This window comes from Trachurus japonicus, unplaced genomic scaffold, assembly GCF_045865225.1.
Source record: "Trachurus japonicus isolate A0001 unplaced genomic scaffold, Traja_1.0 AP030749.1".
NCBI lineage: Eukaryota > Metazoa > Chordata > Actinopteri > Carangiformes > Carangidae > Trachurus > Trachurus japonicus.
Window position 1 is genome coordinate 616,881 of NW_028220882.1, and position 24,415 is coordinate 641,295.

At 40.3% G+C, this 24,415-nt stretch overlaps 1 protein-coding gene across 1 annotated transcript; it reads right to left on the minus strand.

Moving 5' to 3' along the window:
- Nucleotides 1–1,543: 1,543 nt before the first annotated feature.
- On the minus strand, nucleotides 1,544–23,015 carry coq10b (coenzyme Q10B). The gene is made up of 5 exons (XM_085772662.1): nucleotides 22,898–23,015; nucleotides 11,859–12,014; nucleotides 6,134–6,326; nucleotides 4,447–4,548; nucleotides 1,544–1,750 (listed from the first exon to the last, which is right to left on the minus strand). Exons 1-5 carry the CDS (start codon nucleotides 22,972–22,974, stop codon nucleotides 1,583–1,585), a joined length of 696 nt encoding a protein of 231 aa, XP_085628788.1. The 5' UTR covers nucleotides 22,975–23,015; the 3' UTR covers nucleotides 1,544–1,582.
- Nucleotides 23,016–24,415: the final 1,400 nt, after the last annotated feature.

Here is a 24,415-nt window from a genome sequence, read left to right on the forward strand (position 1 = left end):
CAATTAATTAATCGTAAAGATTCCTAAATACCGTCACCGTCCAAAAAAAGATTATGTCAGAACCGTATCGGCAGATGTGGCACCAAAGTAAAGGTAAATGCTCAGATACTGGTCCATACGTAACATTGAATTGGGAGGAATTTAAATGCTAGAGTCAGTGTCATTTGTAATAATAAAAAAAAAAGATTAAAATTAACTTAAACATTTGGTATAGATAGAGACAATTAATTAATGACTTATATATTTCGATCACTTAATAACTGGTCATATTTTAATAGATACTTTGTGGAAATAATTAGTAATGTAGTTATATTTTCACTATATTTGATTTTAATTGATGCAATCATGATAATCGTAATCCACCTTTTTCCGAACGTCAAAAACCTAAGCCGGTTCTGCTCTTCCGGTGGAATTTTATGTTCACGTTTCCATGGTTTCGGTAGTCGAGGTAAATGCATGGATTTTTTTTCGTTTGTTTTTTCCCCCCAATGCAAATCTGTAAAACGCATGGATCATCACACCAGCTTTTTTTAACAATGGAACTGTAAAAGCCAGCGTTAATAGATCCGATGCGTTTACCGTAACTATGACGACAACGACTGAAAACCACGGAAACGTTTAAACGTAAAATTCCACCGGAAATGCAAAACGTTCGTTGGGAAACTTGTTGTGGGCACTGTGATTATTTCTCTGATGATAATCGTGACATCCCCAGTCTCTACTCTCCATCTCCTTCCTCTGGTGTTGGCATCGGGCGTCTGTGTGTGTCTGTGTGTGTGTGTCTGTGTGTGTGTGTGTGTGTGTGTGTGTGTGTGTGCAGGGCCGTTGTATAGGGGAGAAAGGTGATGATAACTCTAGGGGCCCAGCGCCCAGTGGGGCCCATAAAAAACCCCAGTAGTCTAATCTCTGTATGACTGAATTATTCTGCGTAAGACCCTGACTAATACTCATAGTACACTGTAAAAACTCAACATCTTTCCAAGAATATTTGTCTTATTTCTTGTCCAAATGTCTCATTTCTAGTCAAAACTAATCTCTTTCCACTTAAAATAAGACTCATCACCTAAAAATTAACTTGTTTTTAGATCATTTTCACTTAAATTCACAATAAATAGAAAAATCTGCCAGTGAAAGTAAGTTTTTTGTGCTTGTAAGAAAAACTTGCTCCACTATCAGATTTTTTCTACTTATTCCAAGTGAAAATCTGCTTGAAAGGAGTAAAAAGTGTCTAAAAACAAGCTGCTTTTTAATATGATGAGTCTTATTTTAAGTAGAATGAGATTTGTTTTGACTAGAAATGACATTTTGACTAGAAATAAGACAAATATTCTTGCTAAGATTCTTGAGTTTTTGCAGTGTAATGCTGCATTAGCATCAAAACAAAGAAGGCTAAATAAAAAACGATAATACATAACAGTAGTCTAAGAAAAAAAAGGAAAAGTTAGGGGGAGGGGCCCACTTTAGTATTCTTTAAGGGGGCCCAGATCTCCTAGCAACGGCCCTGTGTGTGTGTCTGTGTGTCTGTGTGTGTGTGTGTGTGTGTGTGTGTGTGTGTGTGTGTGCGTTGCAGCAGGGGGCGGGGCTACGTGTGGTGGACCTCGTGGAACATCAGCTCTCGGGGGATGGCGGTCTCGGCGCCGTAGACCTTGGAGGCTCGGCGCTCGAACGCCGACACCATCTGCTTCACCACCTCGTCGAAGAAGACGTGAGCCAGCTGAGAGTGGAGCAGCGAGCGGAACTCAAAGGAGATCTGGGTGAACAGACAAAGAGCCAAACTCAGACACGTGAAAGAAGCAGCACATGGAGACAAGAGACAGGAGACCTCATACACACACTTTGACATACTGATGTTTTCAATATGGGATTAATTCTTGGTTTCAGACAATTATTGATCCATGACTTTGTTAATCCTGAATAGTCTGTATCTGGATCAGACTGGTCCCGTCCACCTGAGCTTTTAACAACTGGGATAAAAGTAGAGACAGATTACATAATCCTGTACGGATAAACCAGGGATTTCTAAATCCAGTTATAAAACAGAAAGGTGAAATCCGGCGATCTGATTGGTTGTTAACCGTGGTATATTGAGCATATACCACTGTAGCTACTATTCTAAAGCCTTATCACAGTGTAGGCTATCACTCCGCCTCAGGCAACGTATGACTGGTATGGATGGAAGTTGTTGTCATGTATCCATGACAACGGACTGTTGCAGTCGGTAGCAAAAGACAGTCGATGTTTTTACGATGTTAAAAAATGTAGTAAAGTAGTGTAATTGACATGTTGAAGGTGAACTTTGACCTCCAGAGGGTTAACAACGGTAGAGGGGACTGAGCAGTGACAGAGGAAAAGACCAGATGCAGAGCTAACTTGGAGCTAACGTCTGGAGACAAGGGACTAGTTTTTTATTGGATAATATGTATTTCTGGTTGAATAAAACTACATGAAATGGATTGTGTATCCCTCTTTCATATTGTCATTATTGGTAACCGTTTTATAAAAGCAATAAATCACTCCAGTCCGTGGTATATGCTCATTCATTATGCCACTCTAAGGCGGTAAGAACGCCCCTTAGCCGTGGTATAATGAGCATATACCACGGCCTGTCGTGATATATTGCTTAGATAATCGATCAGTTCTGACCCAGTGAGCAGAAACAGATCTCTAACAGATCTCACATTGTTTGTCCTTCTATGTACTTTTCATTTATTTTTCTTTCTTTCTCTCTGCACTAAGCACTTACGTATGTATTTTTTTGTATTTCATTTCCTCTGTACTTGGTTTTATGTAAAGCGTCTTTAAGAGCTGTAAAAGTACGACAAAGTATTAGGGCCATATTGAGAGAAAAAAAAACACAGACTTTGAGAATAAAGTCATAAATTTACGAGAATAAAGTCGTACATGTCATACGAGAAAAAAGTCATAAAATTGCAAGAATAAAGTCATAAATTTACGAGAATAAAGTCGTACATTTAATACGAGAATAAAGTCGTACATTTAATACGAGAAAAAAGTCATAAAATTGCAAGAATAAAGTCGTAAATTTACGAGAATTAAGTCGTACATTTAATACGAGAAAAAAGTCATAACATTATGAGAATAAAGTTGTAAATTTACGAGAATAAAGTCGTAAATTTACGAGAATAAAGTTGTAAATTTACGAGAATAAAGTCGTAAATTCACGAGAATAAAGTCGTACATTTAGCCTAATATGAGAAAAAAGTCATAACATTGCGAGAATAAAGTTGTAAATTTACAAGAATAAAGTCGTACATTTAATACGAGAAAAAAGTCATAAAATTGCAAGAATAAAGTCATAAATTTACGAGAATAAAGTCATAAATTCACGAGAATAAAGTCGTACATTTAATACGAGAAAAAAGTCATAATATTATGAGAATAAAGTCATAAATTTACGAGAATAAAGTCGTAAATTTACGAGAATTAAGTCGTACATTTAATACGAGAAAAAAGTCATAACATTACGAGAATAAAGTCGTAAATTTACGAGAATAAAGTCATAAATTCACGAGAATAAAGTCGTACATTTAATACGAGAAAAAAGTCATAACATTATGAGAATAAAGTTGTAAATTTACGAGAATAAAGTCGTAAATTTACGAGAATAAAGTCATAAATTCACGAGAATAAAGTCGTACATTTAATACGAGAAAAAAGTCATAACATTATGAGAATAAAGTCGTAAATTTACGAGAATAAAGTTGTAAATTTACGAGAATAAAGTCGTACATTTAATACGAGAAAAAAGTCATAACATTATGAGAATAAAGTCGTAAATTTACGAGAATAAAGTCATAAATTCACGAGAATAAAGTCGTACATTTAATACGAGAAAAAAGTCATAATATTATGAGAATAAAGTCATAAATTTACGAGAATAAAGTCGTAAATTTACGAGAATTAAGTCGTACATATAATACGAGAAAAAAGTCATAACATTACGAGAATAAAGTCGTAAATTTACGAGAATTAAGTCGTACATATAATACGAGAAAAAAGTCATAACATTACGAGAATAAAGTCGTAAATTTACGAGAATTAAGTCGTACATATAATACGAGAAAAAAGTCATAACATTACGAGAATAAAGTCGTAAATTTACGAGAATTAAGTCGTACATTTACGAGAATAAAGTCGTAACATTGCGAGAATAAAGTCATAAATTTACAACTTTATTCTCGAAGTTTGTGATTTTTTTTATTTGTCAATGTGGCCCTAATGCTCTGAAAGCACTGTATAAATAAAATGTATTATTATTATTATTATTCCAATTAAAGGAGTAGATGTACTTCATTACATTACTTAAGTAGTTTTTTTTGAGGATCTTGAGTTTTGTTTTTTTACATCAGGACGTGACCGGTTGATGTTGAGCAGCTGTGGTCATTGGTCATGTGACAGAGACAGAGAAGTGTTTCCTCCACTCACAGAGAAGTCCACGGTGCAGGTGCGAGGGTAACCAGGGAGACCGGGGCTGAAGCGCCAGACCGTCTCCAGGTGGTTGAAGAGTTTCCCCTCCGAGCAGGAAGCCTGACGACACAGTTAGGAAACACTGACTCAGCTCTCTGTTACACTGCATTTTCTACATCCGGGGGGAAATCCCAGATGTTTTCAGGTTCAACATGTTCAGGTTTTTAATATCAAACTGTTCAGGTATGAAACCATGAAGGGAAACCAACAGGAAGGATGAAGACTACAGTTAGCTGAAATCATATAGTTCTACATTTATTTTAGAGCTAATCTAATCAATACAAGTTGTAGCAGAGAAGGTCAGCAGGTCACCCTACAGACCCCGGATGTTGATAACAGCTAACCCCGGACTCAGAGGGGAATAGCACTAGCCTATCAGAACTAAATATTGGTGAAATGAAGGAGTTTCTCTGCAGATAATGTGTTATTTAGAGGCTGCATTCTGCTGCCCTGTAGACTCCATTATACGGATATACGCGCCTCTCGGCTGGAGCTCATTTCATCACAACCACTTGTAATGACACCAAAGTTATCTGGGGGAGGAAATGATCGGATTTTATGCTAGAAATAAGGTCCAGATAGGAAAAAAAACGCTAATTATCCTTTAAAGATTCCTCATGGACTCTCACTGAGTTGGTCCAGTCAACAGTTTGGTGATTGTGACTTTGATCATTTGTGACCTGATCCATCAAAATGAGTCACAGTGACCCAAATTTCAATGTTGAGATTTTGGTATCAATGGAAAGATTAGAAAATAAGCTTTAAAATGATTCCCCAGTCAGAGTCATACATTTGATGGTTTTCTAGATGTGGCCATTTGAATTACGTTCTCCTACTCTCTTATTCTGTTCTAAAACCTGAGAAAACTGCAGTTAAAGTTTTTGCCGGTGACTCTGGCATCTGTTCCTGTACCACGTGATTACACGCACCCTTTACGGCCCCTTGTTGTCATGGAGACGCCATTCAATGACCCTCGGAAAGCAGGGAATCTCACAATTCAGATGCTGTTTACAGCTCGTCTCTGTCATAAACGGTTCAGAAGTTGTCATGTTTTGTTGACGTTTTGTAAAACATGTGCAAGCGTGTACGTTCGGGCTAGCATCGTTGCTACGTTCGGTTTAGCATCGTTGCTACGTTCGGTTTAGCATCGATGCTACGCTCTGTTAGCGTCGATGCTACGCTCTGTTAGCGTCGATGCTACTCGGTTTAGCATCTGTTTCTGTACCCGTCCCTTCTCGTCATAGAGGCACCATTCAATGACAGAAAGCGGAGAATCCCGCGATTCAGATGCAGTTTACAGCTCGTCTCTATCATGAACGGTTCAGGAGATATTTCAAGTTTTGCACCGAAGCAACACTCATTTTCAGAGGGTTTAAGTTGCAAGTCAACTTTAATCATCATTTACCTACCTGCCTTTTCTCAATTATCTAGACTGTGAAACTTTGGGAGATTGTTTTTGAATGTCATTGCTTTGAAATTAGGGTAAAAAATGTTTTTTGATTTTCTATGGGTTTTCCACGTTATCAGCTGATTATCTAAAAATTGAACGTTGCGACTTCTTTTGATGGAACGGGTCACATTTGGATCAACGACCTTGAAACAGTGGATGTGGAGGCTTCAGGACGGTTGTGGGTGCAGGTGTTACCTTGACCAGGTGGGGGCGCACGGTGGTGACCAGGGAGGTGTAGTTCTCCATCACGGGGGGGAAGCCCACGGCCAGCTTGGCCTTGCTGAACCCAGACCTCTTGAACACCACGTCAGACTTCTTGCACCAGGGGACAAAGTGTTTGTAGTTTTCCACGCCGGCGACCACGTCATAGATCTCCTGCATGGAATACCTGGAGAGTCAGGGAGCGGGGGAGAGAACCATGAGTCCTAAACACACACACACACACACACACACACACACACACACACACACACACACGGAGGAGCTGCAGGGCTGCACGTCAGGAAGCAGCTGAAGGTCAGTGATGGTGACATAACACGACACAACGCAACGCTGCTGGTGACCCACTTCTGATCAATGTGATTCTGACAATACAAAAAAGAAAAGGAAAAAAACAGTTTCCACATCTAAAAAGACCAGATCAAGTGCAACACACCTGAGAGAGGTGTACCTACCCTATCCTATATGATCAATGGAGAGAAAAGCTAAGTCTTACAAGATACAGAATATATATAAAACATTTTAGAATCCCATAGTTCATATTCCATAAGGTTTTTAAGATAATTTCATGGATTGGGTGCATTTAGAAATACTAAGATACATTTTTTTTAAAAGACACATACGTCATCAGTCGTCTCTGCTGGCTTTCACATAAGCAGACGTGAGGAGCTTTTGCCACAAATCCTCTATTCAAAACCATGTTAACTTAATAAAATAAAATAAAATTTAATGCAGACTGATTGGTTCATTGTAAAACATTTATTTATTGATGTAAATGTGGTGATTTCTGTATAGGCTACAGATCCCCCAGGCAGTGCTGCTTCCAAAACACATGAAGCTTCACTTTTAATTCAAACAAATTAATGCGACAATTGTTACATTTCATGAATGAGACCAGCATTTATCTCCTAAAAAGAATGTAACTACGCGGCGGTAAACCTTTAAAAACCTGCGGGTAAGTTAATTAGCGATCGTCTTTTCTCCCGGGATGACGACGGAGGTTGGCCGGCTGGCTGCTCTACTAAGGATGTGGCTGTCTTGAAAAATTGCAGTCATCTTGAAATTTAAAGTGGTCAACTTGTCGGTTGACCGATGGAGTCAACTCATTCCAGTTTTCATGCCGGTACCACCACAGCAACTTCATATAAACATGTGCCGTCCAAACGGTGGAATTTATGCAAATTTATGCAAATTTGCTCATGTTAACAAAGAATTTCAAAAAAACTTGTAATACATTTTTTGTTTGTCTTAATGTAAGTAATCAACTCAGTAATTTTCATGGAGATATCTAAAGGTTAAAAATTTTACCCTATTCACGTGAAAAACATTTTTTATATGCGTATAAATGGGATATGTTTGGGTGTTTTTCTAAACTTTCCCCTAGTGGGATTCTTCGGGGCTTTTTTTCCCTCACTCAGGACATGTTGAGGATACAAAACCAGATGAGTTTGCTTCTGTTGCAATTTGTTTAACCGTTTCTCATAAAATGACTGAAATGAATTTAAATAGTTTGATCTGCTTTTCAGGGTTTCAGGCAGCTTGTTCCATTCTTTGATGGCTGTCCGTGAAAAGGCAGATTAGGCAGCAGAAAAGGCAGCTCTATGAATGATATATCAACAATCCCCTCAAACAAACAAAACCTTCAGAGTATAGAGAGGAATAAAAAGTAATGAATGAGAGGCTGTTATGTAAGTGAATGCGTCCAGCTGAGACGGCGCGGCTGCCACTCGGCTCTATTCATAGCAGCAGATTTAGTGATGATGACCTCTGGCCGGGACACGGGACGGGACATCTAGTGCGTCACTCTGGAAACTCACACACACACACACACACACACACACTGCTGCGCTTCTACTGGGATGGTTTTCTACTTTAAATAATACAGATTAATGGTTGTCGTTAGGGAGGCACGGTAACTTCCTGTGATAGATAACCAATAACATCTTTAATAGTTTCTATCCACAGATGTACTAGTAGAGTAGAGATGAATCTATATAACTTTAGAGCTCTGCCTTATCATTCTATTACTCAACAATCAACATTCATGTTCATTCTGTTCTGTGTGTTTATTACTTGTACATTTATTTTGCTATTTGTATGTTCTCCTTGTTTGCCATTTGTATATTTTGCTACTGTACTGTTCTAATGTTTTCTGTTATGTATGTTGTGTAAGGCGACCTTGAGTGCCCTGAAAGGTGCCAACAAATAAAATGTATTATTATTAGCATTATTATTAATGTTTCAAATCAACTTAAGGGGCAAACGGACTGAAAATGAGAAAAAAATCTTAGGAAATAATCAACAAAAACTGTCATATATCAGACTTGTCCGTGTATTTTGGCTGATAATGATGTGAACTGATAGTTTTCATGCATCCCTTAATAAGCTGTATGTTGCTTTGGGGTTTCTGTGATTGTGCACCATCAATAAACTATTATTATTATGGGATATACTGGTAGTGACAGCAGTGTCAGGGCCCTCATGCACAGCCGACTGTGTTGTGATGACTCCTGTTGATACCGGTCAGTGTCAGAGACTCGTCTCACACTAATCTCACACAGTCTGAAGTTCATGTGAAGTCTAATCCTCTCTCTGACACATTAACCCTTCAGAGAGAGGATGTAGAAAAAGATATATGATATAAAGATATAAAAAACAGAAAATAACTCACCTACATTTGTTGGAAACACACAGAAAATTATTATAAACTTCTTTTTAGACACTACAGAACTGTTATTTGAGCTCTTGGGGATTAGGGAGAAAGGAATAAAGGCTCAGACTATGATACAAAATATATTATATACACAGTGGCGTAACATCATGGTGATGGGCCCCGGTGCAAATATTTTTTTTGTGCCCTATACCTGTTGCCCTAAACACAAGCGCGCACGCACACACACACACACACACACACACACACACACACACACACACACACACGGACACACACACACGGACACGCACACAGCCACTTGAGAGAACTGCTACACAAACTGGTGCAAAAATGACACATTGTTTCATTTTGCAGCCCATATGTATTACATTCACACACGTTTGTTTTTTCTCTGGTCCAAACCATGGATGTGTTATGATCCAAACGCTGCACCACTGTCAGAGCGTCATGTTTCCATCATGACAACTGACGAGAGAAAGACGTGTGGCACGTTGTCATGTTTACATGAGCTCAAACTTGTGGCGCACACTGAGCAGAAGGCTCGAGGTCCGGCTGCTTTCACATACACGGACCGCGAGCTCGACTGCAGCCGCACCGAGACCTCGCGCTGCTCAGACTCACGTGCGTATTCTGTCCGCGTCAGTCCCGACAGGGATCGACACGGTCCGCCGAGAAAAAATGCAGGTACTGGCGTATTTTTTGCGTGTCAGCATGTAGAGGTATCAGTTCTCGTGGCAACCCCAGTTACAGGTGACTGGCCACAAACTCACCCTGCAAACCAGCGCTTAAGCACCACGGACAGCAGCTCCATATCAACACCAGCCTGCCCTGAGCTGGGCTCAAACCGCCGCTCATCTTGACTGACAGGTATCAAGGTGATTGGATAAATGATAATTTCCTCCTCCCATACCAGCCACTCAGCGTTACCTTATACCGACCCGCGTCGAGCTATGCCATTCACAAAAACAGGGGCCTGTGGCAATTCTGGACAGCTGTTTTCTCTCTCTCTCTCTCTTCCTTCATGGGCCCCTGACGGCGCCTGGGCCCCGGTGCAGCTGCACCGGTTGCACCGTCGATATTTACGCCACTGTATATACATGTTTTACAGAAATGCCCCACTGGCCTGGTGTGAAAACAGTTTCAGTCTGCAATGACAGAGGTTTTTTGTCTTGTTTTCCTGCAGTAACAAACTTTCCATATGATATGATCCCATGTCTTAGTCTTAGCTTGTGTAAAATGCGTTGATGCTAATCTGCGCATTATTTATCTCATCTACGGCCGATTTTCTGATAATGGTGATCATACAACAGCAGGACTGAGTCCAGACTAACTTTGTTTAACCCTAATTTAAGATTTTAGTAGCGTACACCATACATCAACTCACAAAGCAAATTTCAAAGCACATTTCCTTTTCATCCATGATCCTCCCATACATCGGTCTGACACCTGAGATGTCAGATTACAGATTCTACGAGTCGTCCCGTCCACGTTTCATCACCAAAAAACTCAAACTATAACTGCAAATGTACTGGTTGCACACGTGCGCAAGTAGATGAAATATTTACTTGTACTGTCTCAAGTTTTCGGGTTAGAGTCTGGAGGCCTGAACAGAGCAACAACCGTCTGGATGTCAATGAACTGAAGGCTGAAGTGTCTCGCTTTCAATAAAAAAATAATTACGTCGCTATCATTTAAAGGTATAGTACGTAGGAATTCCCCCCATCTAGCGGTGCGGTTGCATATCTGAACGTATTCTTGATGTTGCATTCAGGTGAAATGGGGCAGACGTCAGACAGACAACAGACGCTGCATGTAACAGGATAAACAAGTGGTCTGACAATGATGTGGTATTGTTTTACCGTCTTTCTCTGGTGGAGTAAAATGACATCCGGTTGGCCTGTTTTCTTTAGCAAGGAGATGCAACTCAACTCACCTACTTCTCCTCCGGGAGCCGCTCGTTGGTGAGGAAGCCCTGACGAGTCGATCACCGAGTGCACCGGAGTTCCGCAGCTCTTAAAAATGCTCATTTGCGCCTATATCGTGGCCAGCACTCGATAATAATAGTTATAAAGTGATATGCAAGATAAAAAAAAAAAAACTCTGATTGTATTTCCACGAGGTAATTGTTGATTGAGCTGCGGAACTCCGGTGCACTCGGTGATCGACTCGTCAGGGCTTCCTCACCAACGAGCGGCTCCCGGAGGAGAAGTAGGTGAGTTGAGTTGCATCTCCTTGCTAAAGAAAACAGGCAAAGCTAGCAGATGTTTGACAACTCGTACTACGTGCTGGGACCCTGTGTGTACTATTGATGACATTTGGTGCAGTTCTGAGCATTATTTTGGGCAAATGGTGGCGTTTTGGTTGCGGTCAGACAGTGGATCCGGACAGCGCCGTGTGTGGCGATATTGCGGTATTTGCTGAAGTTGGTGGATCTCGTGAATGTAGCGGTCGGGCAAATTGATCTCTCGAGGGGGGGTCTAACTCGGTGTTACGGTGTGTTTGACCATGGTTTACACTTACGCCGGAATTTCACTTTAAGTGTCATTCGGTAAGTTATGTCACTTTTGATGCAAAGTTGACATTGTTTGAGATGTTTTTGTTATGAGAACTTGACATCATTTTTAAAGTTTGTCCATTAGGTCTGCTATGACAGTTTAAATTGTCTTTATGTCAAGTTGCCAGAACAAAAACATCTCAAACAATGTCAACTTTGCATCAAAAGTGACATAACTTACCGAATGACACTTAATGTCATAAGTATTCATTGATGTTTATGACAGCTGTTATGTCAATCTTATGAAAACCTATTCAAGTAAAGTGTTACCACTCATTCTAAGGAACCAGAAAGCTTTCATTTGTATGCGGCTGTGATTCCACTTCAGTGAAATACGGATTCATGAAGGACAGATTTGATTTTTGATCATAAAAAGCCAAATAAGTTACACACTGGGGCTTTAATGTTCTGGAGATAGACAGAAAAGAGTGAAACAAACATGTCCTCCGTGTCAGCTGTGCATGTGGACTCACCCGATGATGCGTCTCTCCGAGTACTCCTTCCTCTTGGAGAAGGAGTCGGCCAGGTTGAAGAAGCTGCGCGCCGGCATCACGGCGCCGCCGGCCGGCGAGGTCACGCTCAGAGGGGCGGGCGGCCGCGTCATCAGGATCCCACATGACGACAGATACCTGGTGATCACAGAACACACAACGCCGTCACGCCGTCACCATGGAGACCAGCTGCACCGGCACAGGACAGGTCAGTGTTGCTGTAGAGAATCAGTCTGACTCTGTCTCTGATGAGTCTAGAGCTGAAACTAAACATTATCTTCATTATCCATTAATCTGTTGATTATTTAAACCATTAAAGGACAATTCCAGGCGAATTCAACTCGAGGGTGTATTTTCATATCATTTTAGGTCTAAAAGAATGAATCTAAAGATTTTCAGTTTAATTGCTCCTGTTTTGCGGTAGCTGCGTCTGTCCGCGCATCGCCACGGCAGCAATGAATGGGAGTGGATGTAAGTTCTGCTGTTTAGGCTGTTTCCAGCCCTCAAAGCCACAGACAGCGTCAGATGGAGACTCAAACATGCACCGAGAAGTTTATTTACTTCAAGCAAGCCGACATGTTTGTAAAACTAGATCTAATTCAAAGTCTCCCGGAGTCTCGCGCGAGACCCAGTTGCCGTGCTCGGTGTGTTCAGGAGCAGTGGGAAAAGCTACCGTTTGTGTCATAAACACAGGAATATCAACTCTTGACTTGCTTCAAGGAAAAAAAACTTCTCGGCGCATCTTTGAGTAGCCACCTGACGCTGTATGTGGAAAAAAATGTACACTTCAAGCAAGTAAAGAGTTGATATTCCTGTGTTTATGACACAAGCGGTAGCTCCGACTGCGCCTGAATACACCAGCACTGCAACTTCGGGCTTGCGCGAGACTCCGGGAGACTTTGAATTAGATCGACTTTTACAAACATGTCGGCTTGCTTGAAGTAAATAAACTTCTTGGTGCATGTTTGAGTCTCCATCTGATGCTGTCTGTGGAAAAAAATTGCGGCTTTGAGGGCTGGAAACAGCCTAAACAGCGGAACTTACATCCACTCCCATTCATTGTTGCCGTGGCGATGCGCGGACATACGCAACTACCGCAAAACAGGAGACATTAAACTGAAAATCTTCAGATTCATTCTTTTAGACCTAAAATGATAGGAAAATACAGCCCTGAGTTGAATTCGCCTGGAATTGTCCTTTAATTCATTAGTTGTTTGGTAGGGGTGGGAGAAAAAAATCGATTCACATATATATAGCGCAATATCTTTTTTGACGATTTTTAAATAGATTTTTTTTTTCAAAAATCGATTTTTTAAAAACTTTTTATTTATTTATTTATTTTTTTACTTTTTTTTAATATTGTGCAATGTGCATTTGTTAGCCTTTTTACATACAGAGAGTACAAGTTTTGAAAAGGGTTTAAGTTCACTTTATAATGGAGTATGTTAATTTATAGGCTCCTACAGTGTTTGTGTGCAGATAAATGTTAAAAATGCTAAAGACTAAAAATCATAGAGAGAATCTGCAATATCGTAGAATCGCAATTTAAATCGAATCTCCATCCAAAAAATCGTAGAAGAATCGAATCAGGAGAAAAGCATATCATCCCAGCCCTATTGTTTGGTCAATAAAATGTTAAAAAATGTTAAAAACATCAACCAGTGTTTCTCAAACCACCAGACGACGTAAACCGACTCAAACTTATTATTAGATTATCAAAATAGTTGACGATTAATTTAATAATCGATTATTGTTTGATTAATCAATGAACTGTTGCAGCTCTGAATGTATTTAACAGTGTATTGCTGCCTGAGTCCATGAACACATCATATTGTGATTATAAATTGTTTCTTAGTTCTGGGTTAAATTTAAATGATGTAAAGATTTCATATTTATATTATAGACATAAACTATACAACAAATATATATCATTCATAACTCATAGTACCAATATTATATCTCCAGCATTTATCTGTTATTTTCATGTCACTACCTCATCGTCTATTTTCATTTACATGTGACTGCGCAGTACAATCTGCTCACTTTACTTTATTTATCTTATTTTATTTAACTTTTTTTGTACTATTCTTATTTTTATTATTCTTTAACTTTTTGTTCAGTTCTTGTTGTTGTACGTCTTCAACGTGCAAGTCAGAGAACTATGCAAACCAGAGTTAAGTTCCTTGTAAGTGTGCAACATACAGGTCAATAAATACGATTCTGATTCTGAAATTAATTAATAAATAAATTAGTCTGAAAACCCTGTTGCTCCACAGTTCATCCAGATGTTGCTCTGAGAACAGCTGCTGTTGCCCCTGACAACAACACAGTGACATCAGTGAGAGTGAACCTGCTGCTGCTGCTTTAACCTCTTTAATTAAAGCCTTAACGAGGACAGGAAGGCCTCGTTAGGATGTCGGGGGTTAATGTGGATCAGTGCACCAGTTGGACTCAGCCGCTCACTAGGGGTGGTTAATTGGCCCAATTTCCCGATTCGATTCGATTACGATTATTGAAGTCTCGATTCGATTACAGACCGATTTTCGATTATTAACGATTATCGATTCGATTTTCGATTATTAATGATTATTGTTATGATTATTATCAGTCAGTCAGTTGCTGAATTATTATTAGCCTATTATTATTTATTGAAAACCACAGATTGATTTTCTCTTTGTGCGTTGATTGCTTGTTGGCTCATTTTTTGATTCTTGGATTTTTTGTTACAATAAGTTACTTTAACTGATCATGGACACTTTGTATTTTTGGACGTGTCACAAATGAGATTTAAATTAGTAAGTCTATTTTTTTGAAAGACAGATGCAACACATATTTTACTGTAGCCTTTAGATAATGTACACATAAAAACAGAACACAACACACGTAACTAGTGATCAAATAATATTGCTCCGGAACAACCAGCTTACACATATTTTACTTTAGCCTACTGTTATAAAAACAGAGCACGCTGTGTAACTTCAACTTCAGTGATCAAATCATTGCTCTGGAGCAACCAGATTCTTATGGAGGAAGACCAGCTGGTCCTCATGTTGTGACGTGTTAACAGCGCTAAAGCCAGAATTAAAACAGCTTTTAGCAGCTTTACTGCTATGGTTGTAGCGATGCTAATTTCTGTTAGCCCGTCTATGGTGTTTTACATTATACAACGTTAGCATTAAGCTAGCGGACTTTATGCTTCAAAAGCAAGCTTAGCTCACTGCTGTCTGTCCCATAGAAAAACATGACAGCGGCAGCCTAGTTTGGAACATGAACCACGTGACCGCGCTGGCGGCGACATCAAAAGCTGTCGCCACTCAATTGTATCAATCTTTGTCCCGCTCCGTATTACAATTTGAAAAATATAAATAATCGATTTTTGGAAAATTAATAATCGATTATGGATTTTTTTCACCACCCCTAGCTACCGCTCACACGCTGGCTGCTGCTACACCTGAACACCAGCGCTGCTCATTCAGATAAAACCAGGAGGGAACGAGGTCAAGGTCACTGACGTTTCCTCTTTGAATGGAAAAACACACAACACAACACGACACCAAATCCACAACGACTGCTGCAGCCTGAGAACTTATCAACTAAAATTAAATACCAACTGATTAACCAAACAAGTAATAAATCAATAGAGCTGCAAGGAGCAATTATTTCCCATATTAATTACTCCTCAGTTGTTTTTGCCCTATTGCACCTACAGCCTTCAGGCAAATGGTGGATGAGCTGCCAGACTGATGGATTTACCTTTGGGGGTAAATAAAGTTCATATTTATTGACTTATTATTCTTATTAATTCCAGTTATTAGGATGTGATTAATCCCCACAGCCCAGGGTGATGTATTCAAACAGTCTGTTTTATAGGGGTGGGAGAAAAAAATTGATTCACATAAATATTGCGATGTCTTTTTTGACAAATTTTTTTTTAATATTGTGCAAGGTGCATTTATTAGCCTTTTTTACATCCAGAGAGTCCAGGTTTTGAAAAGGGTTTAAGTTCACTTTATAATGGAGTATGTTAGTTTATAGGCTCCTACAGTATTTGTGTGCAGATAAATGTTAAAAATGCTAAAGACTAAAAATCGAGAGAATCGGCAATATCGTAGAAGAATCGAATCGGAAGAAAAGCATATCGTCCGAGCCCTACTGTTTTATTCAGTTTTAGTCACAGAGCAGCAAATCAGCTGCACCTACAACATGTTTGTGTTTTTTTTTTGTTTCTTTTTGCAAGATTAGAAGCCAATTTCCTTCCTGCTAATCAATCATTGCAGCTTTAATAAGTCTAATTCCCCGTCCTGAGCAGGAGGATCGAGTGGATCGTGGTTAAAGCTCCTCTCTGACTCCATGAATGGGAGAGGACTGTTGATAAGATTACAATCTGCCTGGTAGGTAACCTTCACCGGAGTTAATGAAAGTCTAAATGAAGCCTCTGTTTCCTGCAGCAGCAGCAGCAGCAGCAGCAGCAGCAGCAGCAGCAGCAGCAGCAGCAGCAGTCTGCAGGGTCACCGTCCTCCTGAGTCTGGCGGACGTCCAGGACACCTGTGTCCCTCCGTGTCCCTCCGTGTCCCTGGCACGGCCGCAGGTTTGGCAGCACAACTCAGCTCTCAAGGTATAAGATTAGATTTAACTACCAAATGATGTCACAGCTCGGCGCCCTGCCTGCAGCAGTGCAGTGTATTAAAGCAGTGGTTTTCAAAGTGGGGTTCGGGGACCCCCAGGGGTCCTTGAGAGGGTTCAAGGGGGTCCCCAGGTTTTTTCTAGAATTTTAAAGGGACAACGAGAAGTTTCTAATCGGTTATAAAAAAGTCTCACGTTAAAGCAGATATCAGCGGCAGGGCCGTTTCGGCTAATGCTGCGTTCAAGGCAGGCTTTTGAAACCGTAAGTTACAGCTTCAAGTCACAACTACGACTTGGTAGCGTTCCAGGTAACCCGTAGCTCGTGTTTTTACCGTCCTGTTGTCTGTGAAAGTTCCCTATAACGGCCACTCGTAACTTCCGACCCGTGAACTCGTACCAGATCGAACTGGTATGACTTCACAGGAAGGAAAAACACAAAGTACGAGTTTCCTTGAACGCACCATGAGTTAGCAGCCCCCGCCCTTGTCAGGCATCAATTGGTCCTCGTGCTACGTCACCACATTCACGCGCATCCCTTGGCTGCACACACAGCCCTTCATGCCGTTCTCTCCCCTCATTGGATAACACTTGTATCCCACAAGGAAAATTTTCTCCTCGGGTTACAGCAGAGCAGAGTGACGGAGAGACTCGTGTTTAGGTCAAAGAATTTCACGGTGCGGAGGCTCATAAATGTAGTGAGAAAACACTTCGCTTTTCCAAAACTCCTAAACTAAACTAAAGTTTTTTTTTATTATTATTATTTTTAACATTTATATATAAATATATAATTTGAAATTTGACCACTTTTTCTACATGTATTTATTTATTTTCCTTTTTTAAAGAAGTTTTACCAGTTTCTTCTAGGATTTTCTGTTTTCCAGAAATTTCTCTACAATATTTCCAAAGATTCCTGCCATTGGCCCTAATTGGAACATACATTGACTAAAAAAGTTATGTTCTTCAGTCTCATAACAAATATTTGTGTATTTGCTTCAAAAGTCTGTCCAATGGGGGTCCATGCTCTGATTTGTGTCAATTTAGGGGTCCTTGGTGTAAAAAGGTTTGAGAACCACTGGATTAAAGCATAAATAGGACAGGATCACATGTTGTGTTTGTTTCAAACAAGGTGGAATATATTCGCGTAGTACAATTTGCACAAACAGTTTAGGTTTCTTCAAGTAAGAATATCTTACTAGAAATGAAATATGATCATAATAATAATCACAAAATTAAAGCAGAAGTAAGTGATATATTTGTGTTAATATAAGTCTTAAATAGTTATATCTTCTGACAGCAATCACTAGACCGAATCTCGTTGTTGTTTACATTCTACTTCCAGGTAGAAAACCAGCACGTAATTTGAATGAGATCAATAGTAACTAACGAGAGTTTAGCTATATATCATATTTTTCAGGCCCTATCACCGTTTAGACAAATCTGAAATGATTGAAGAAACATTACTATTTCTGTGTGTGTGTTTTGTGTTGCTATGTGTTGTATTTATTCAGTTTGGGGGAATCACGGTGTCTAGAAAGCATCAGTGGCTCAGCTGACAGGGACAGCTAACGGTAGCTAAGCTAACGGTAGCTAAGCTAATGGCGGCAGCAAAGCTAACGGCGGCAGCTAAGCTAACAGAAGCAGCTAAGCTAACAGAAGCAGCTAAGCTAACGGCGGCAGCTAAGCTAACGGCGGCAGCTAAGCTAACGGTAGCTAAGCTAACATCAGGACGTCAGCTGTTAAAACCCTCCCGTTGTGGGACACGACATGAAACTACTCCAGTTAGCTCAGTCATGTTGTAACTCAGATATCCGCTGGAGAAAATATTTTTTCATGGAGCGTTTATTGAGTCACTGAGTTATTAAAGTTAAACAGGTAGCTAACCGTTATCTATGATAACTATGATTAATTACATAAATGTGCACACAGAAATAGTAATGTTTGTCCAATCATTGGTTTTATAAACTTTACAAACATCAGATTAGTCTAAACGGTGATATAGAGACATGAAAAATTATAGTGAAACTCTCGTCCGTCACTATTGTTCTCATGCTGGTTTTCTACCCGGAAGTAGTTGTAAACAACAAGGAGATTCGTCCTATAGAGTGTTTGGTCTGAAACACGGGTCTGTCAGTCACTCTGCTCTGCCCTGAGCCCAGGAGAAAACTTTCCTTGTATCCTACAACCTTTATCCAATGAGGAGAGAGAACGGCACGAAGCTGAGATTACTCAGCTCTCAAGGTTAGGGATGCAAACAATTAATCGACTATCGATTAATTGTCGATAAGAATTTAATCGATTAAATTAAATTACTTGCAATTAATCGTTCCTTTTCAATGGGAGTTTTACTGTGAAATGTAAACAAGCAAAGCCGACATAATGTAGCAGATCTCTGTGTAAACGTGTGCAGCGCTGCGCACTGCAGCACACAAGGGAGAGAGGGAGAGGAGGTGAAAAGAGACAACACTGTTACCTGTTGTAGCTATACGGGACTCAGGCTGTACCATCGCTAACACACAGACGACCGGTGAGTAACGAGTCAAAAAGCCGCCGACACGGAGCTGCCTGAGGAGTTGTAATGCAGCCTGAACGCAGCTCAAACCGACCCGGTGCCTCAGCACGGCGGACAAGCTTTGATAAACACACCGGATCCGCGCTGGTTTACAGTATCCTGCCGTAGTTTAGCCGGTCGCTACCGGAGCTTAATTTAAAAAAAAAAAAAGAAACGAAAAAAAAAGCGCTCGTTGCGGTGCCGCGGAGAACAGCGCGTGTGTCCAAGCTGTGTTGGTTTATGTAACTTGAGGGGACAAATGAACCACATGTTTATTGTCATGCATTGCTGACCTGGGCATTGTTTCTCAATAAATTAGAAAACCCTTTCCTACCATTCCCCTTTTCCTTGCATGGTTGAAGGAGACTGGCTCGCATCCACGCTCCCACTCCTCCTGCGCCGACATGTCACCTTAAGTCACATAAACCAGTACGGGTGTGTGGACACAATATTGTTGTCAGCGCGACAGCGCCTCATCACCGCTGGTGTTAAAAGGCTCCGTTCTTTCTGCAGTCAGGTTAAAGCGCACATCCGCTGTGTTGGTAAACAAATAATCCCTCTATATCAACGGAGGCAGCCGTGCTTGAGCAGCTTGGGTTGGAGGTGGTGTGAGTGCGGGCCAGCGGGGGACAGGGGGGGGGGGGGGGGATTCGGGCTTCAGCACGGTACGGAACAACTGGCCCGTGTGAGTGCGTCCTTATTTGTGGCCGCTGCAGCGCCACACGGGCTTTGCCTTTCAGCAATCAAGCGCTGTTTTCGTCTTTGTTAATAACAAACAGCTGTCGGCAGCTGAGATTGCTGTGCCGTCACCATAGAAACGCAAGACGCATTACGGCTCATTCGCAAAATACCTTTCAATGGAAACACCCGCAAATGGCAATTGCACTTTTTCGAAGTTTCAGAAATATCGCTTTTATTTTGCGAAAATCTGTAATGGAAACGCAGCTCTCTCACCTCATCTCATCTCATTATGATAGGACTTCAACCTCAGAGCTCTCTGTCCCAAATAACGTGCTACTTAAACATTTTCATTGTGCTGTGCTCTTAAAATAAATTAACAAATACCCTACTAGTGTAAAGTCCATAAGGAATTTTCCCCTTAAATTTAGGTTCTCAGGAAAATCCCCGCTTATCAATTAATCGATCATCGATCGATAAGGTCTATCAACTATCGATTAATGAATTACTCGATAATTTGCATCCCTACTCAAGGTATAAGATTAGATTTAACTAGCAAATGATGTCACAGCTCGGCGCCCTGCCTGCAGCAATATCAATGTCAATGTCATCATCATCATCGTTGTCGTCGCCGTCGTTGAGCTTCAACCCACCGAACCTATTCTGTGCTCGCCGTGACGCGCTGCTTCACATTCCTGCTCTGGGACTGACACTTCAACCAGAGAGACGGAGAGACAGGGAGACAGGGAGACGGAGAGACGGAGAGACAGAGAGACAGAGAGACACAGAGACAGACAGAGAGACACAGAGACAGAGACACAGAGACAGAGAGAGAGCGTCCACTACAACCTGACATGTGAGACAGCAGCTGAGCCTGAGGCCGGGCTGGCATTGACCTCACACTGACAGAGTTATATATTATAGCAGTCACAGAGCTGCACCACTCCACTCCAGAGCAGAGAGGAAGGACACTGTGTGCACTTTACACATCCCATCATCATCATAAAGGACTAAAACCAACACACAGTAAACTAATTATAACAACATATTTCAAACTCCCGTAAGTTTAATGAAGGAACTGTTGATCAACGCTGCTGTCAAATTCAACTTAAATGTTTGTGCAGTGATGGACAGAAACACAGTAAAACACCAGGCAGCTGTTCCCAGATGTTAAAACTGACATGGCAACTCCATGATCCATAACACCCTGATCAGGTTAGGCTGCAGCTGCAGGAATGTAGGTCAAACACACACCGGTATTCCAGTTTTTCTGCTACTTTGAACTCACTGCACGCTGACAGCTGACAGCTATAATTCAAACGCCAAAAAATTAACATATAGCCTAAACAGTATGATAATTTAATAATATAGGCTGTATCTTGCAGATTACAGCAGCAGTTTTCTTCTTGATGATGCATCAGTACTTTGGATGAGTTTGCAGTTTTGTTTTAGTTTAATAGTGAGTGATAATGTTAATGCTAGGCTACTTCCAGTTTTCTTGCACCTTGAATTAGGACATGCATTAGCCTAATGTTAATAGCAACTAGCCTAACTAACTTGTATTGCATCATATCATAACTTGTTTTCAGTTTATTCAGTATAATGCAACACAGTTCAACAGCAACACACATGATACATCCACCAAAGTGGAAACTAAACATTTCTATTACAGTTTCAACACAAACTGAACATTATATACATAAGTGAAGCAGGATTTATCAAAGAACTGTTGTGTTAAACTGTATTATTATCATCTAGGTGTCCCTAAAAACTGCAAACTGCATATATTAGCCTATATTGTTATATTTTGTCATATTATTATGCATTATCTGTGCACGCAACAGTCTACACGAGTTATTATAACAATTTATGAACTCATTTGCCTAATAAACGTTTTAGAAAGTACGTTGTTGGTTGCATTCACTATTGATCAACAAGTGCAATAATAACTATCTCAAGTGATTAAATGTCTTTAGTAGCATTTCTGTTGACAAAACAGCTTTCACTTGTATATCTATGTGTATTTTGTCATATTATTATGTGCATGCAACAGTCTAAACGAGTTATAACAATTTCTGAACTCATTAATAAACGTTGGCTGCATTCACTATTGATCAACAAGTGCAATAATAACCCTCTCATGTGATTAAATATTCTGTTGACAAAGCAGCTTTCACTTATCTATGTCTATTTTGTCATATTATTATGTATTATCTGTGCATGCAACAGTCTCCAACAATTTCTGAACTCGTTAATAAACGTTTTAGAAAGTACGTTGGCTGCATTCACTATTGATCAACAAGTGCAATAATATCTATCTCATGTGATTAAATGTCTTTAGTAGCATTTCTGTTGACAAAGCAGCTTTATGCTTTATGCTTATGCATTTGTTAAATGTCTGTCAACTGTTTATAAAAGCTAAATATGATGTTACCACGTTAGTTAGTCGATGTTCAAGTTAAAATAGGCGTGTTTGTTTAGTTTGCTGCGTGTGAACTAAGTTGAGCTGAGTGAGGAGGTGAAGTTACGTTACAGCCTAGTTTTCCTTTTCCTCGACACTTTGCAGCGTTAAAGTGCAGTAAAACAGTTAAAATACTTTACCTAACGCTGTTCCTGGTGTGTATTTCCCGGCTGGCTGTAATAACTGTTATGTTAAACTGTATAATTATTATTATTATTATTATTATTATCAAAGTGTCCCTAAAAACTGGCAACTGCATATATCTATGTGTATTTTGTCATATTATTATGCATTATCTGTGCAGGCAACCATTTCTGAACTCGTTAATAAGAGTTTTAGAAAGTACGTTGGCTGCATTCACTATTGATCAACAAGTGCAATATAATAACCCTCTCATGTGATTAAATATTCTGTTGACAAAGCAGCTTTCACTCCTATGCATTTGTTAAATAAATGTCTGTCAACTGTTTATAAAAGCTAAATATGATGTTACCACGTTAGTTAGTTAGTTAGTTAGTTAGTTAGTTAGTTAGTTAGTCGATTTCTTGTCAAAGTTAAAATAGGCGTGTTTGTTTTGTTTGCTGCAAAGCTGAGTGAGGAGGTGAAGTTACGTTAACGTTACAACGGCTGTTTTCAGCTGTTAGTTGTTGTTTTCCTTTTCCTCGACACTTTCCAGCGTTAAAGTGCAGTAAAACAGTTAAAATACTTTACCTAACGCTGTTCCTGGTGTGTATTTGCTGCTTCAGACAGTCGGCTACTCTTCTCAAGCTCCTGCCGCCTCTCGCCATCTTTCTTCCCTTCTTCTTTCTCTCGCTTCGCTTCGCTTCTTCAGTTCTCAGGGATCATCATCATCACACAGCAACGGCAACGACTTGTTCCCGCCCACCGCGCTAGGCCACGCCCCATTCGAACGCCACGCCGGCCTCCCATTGGCCAGAGCCCGAATCCGCCGAGCGTTCCCCATTGGTCAGTCGCGCCGTTCGTCACACAGGGGCATTTTTTTTTACAGACGTTGACGTTGGTATCTGTATCTGTCACGAGATGTTGGCTCAGGTTGCACTGGGTAACCTTTACACACTGAGCTCCAGTACACACACACACACATTCTCACGCTCATTGGGTGGTCTTTGACTTTTTAATCTGGAAAACATTTCAGTCATCTGTTTCACACATAATTTGATGACATCAACTGTAAATGTAATAAACTTTTTTTTTTTTAATTGACAATTTGACAAGATATTTCAATGTAAAAACAATGGAATAGGCTATTATTGTATTATTAATATAAATATTTTTATATTATACTTTTATAACATTATATTAAAGCAGAAGTAAGCGATCCAGTCGTTTTGGCTAATGCTGCGTTCCAGGCAGGCTTTTGAAATCGTAAATTACAGCTTCAAGTCACAACTTACGACTTTGTAGCGTTCCAGGCAACCCACTCGTGTTTTTCCGACCTGTTTTACCTGTGAAAGTCACTATAACGGCCACTCGTAACTTCTGACCCGTGAACTCGTACCAGATCGAACTGGTACGAGTTCACAGGTTGGAAAAACACGAGTTTCCTTGAACACACCATAACAGTGCTCGTCCCTACGTCGCCACATTCACGGCGTCCCTTGGCTGCACACACAGCCCTTCATGCCGTTCTCTCTCCTCATTGGATAAAAACTGTAGGATACGAGAAAAGTTTTCTCCTGGGCTCAGAGCAGAGCAGAGTGACTGACAGACCCGTGTTTCAGTCCAAACACTCTATGTAAGTGATTGCTGTCGGAAGATAGAACTATTTAAGACTTATATTAAAGGTGTACAGAAAAGAAAACTGAATTTGAGCCCACTCTGGATCATAAAATTAATGTGATAACTCATCTTTCAGACGATGTAGACCAAACTTTGTGCAAAATTCTATTTTTGAGTAAATCCGGGATGAAAGTGTGTATTTTTTTTTTCGCATTGGATAACGCAGGCGCACAGATTATACGTCAGCCTGTACACGATTCACTAGCCACTGATATTGGATCCGTAATCCGTCATTCAAACGTCTGAGACACGCACACACACACGGAGCTCGGCCTCGCCCCAAGCTTTGAATATCCCGCCCGCTCAATAACGACCAATCAAATTCATTTTCCTTACTCGGGTAAACTCGTGTTGCAGCTCGTGACAACTCGGCGCGACAAACAGGACAAACGGCCATTTCTGTACACCTTTAACACAAATATATCACTT

What these genes read in the sequence shown, in the direction of transcription:
- coq10b (XM_085772662.1), bottom strand. Translation starts at nt 22,974, where the DNA reads ATGGCGAGAGGCGGCAGGAGCTTGAGAAGAGTAGCCGACTGTCTGAAG. An exon ending in TCGGAGAGACGCATCATCGG is followed by an intron (nt 6,327 to 11,858) that starts GTGAGTCCACAT and finishes CTGACTCTCCAG; the next exon opens with GTATTCCATGCAGGAGATCT. An exon ending in TGCGCCCCCACCTGGTCAAG is followed by an intron (nt 4,549 to 6,133) that starts GTAACACCTGCA and finishes CTGTGTCGTCAG; the next exon opens with GCTTCCTGCTCGGAGGGGAA.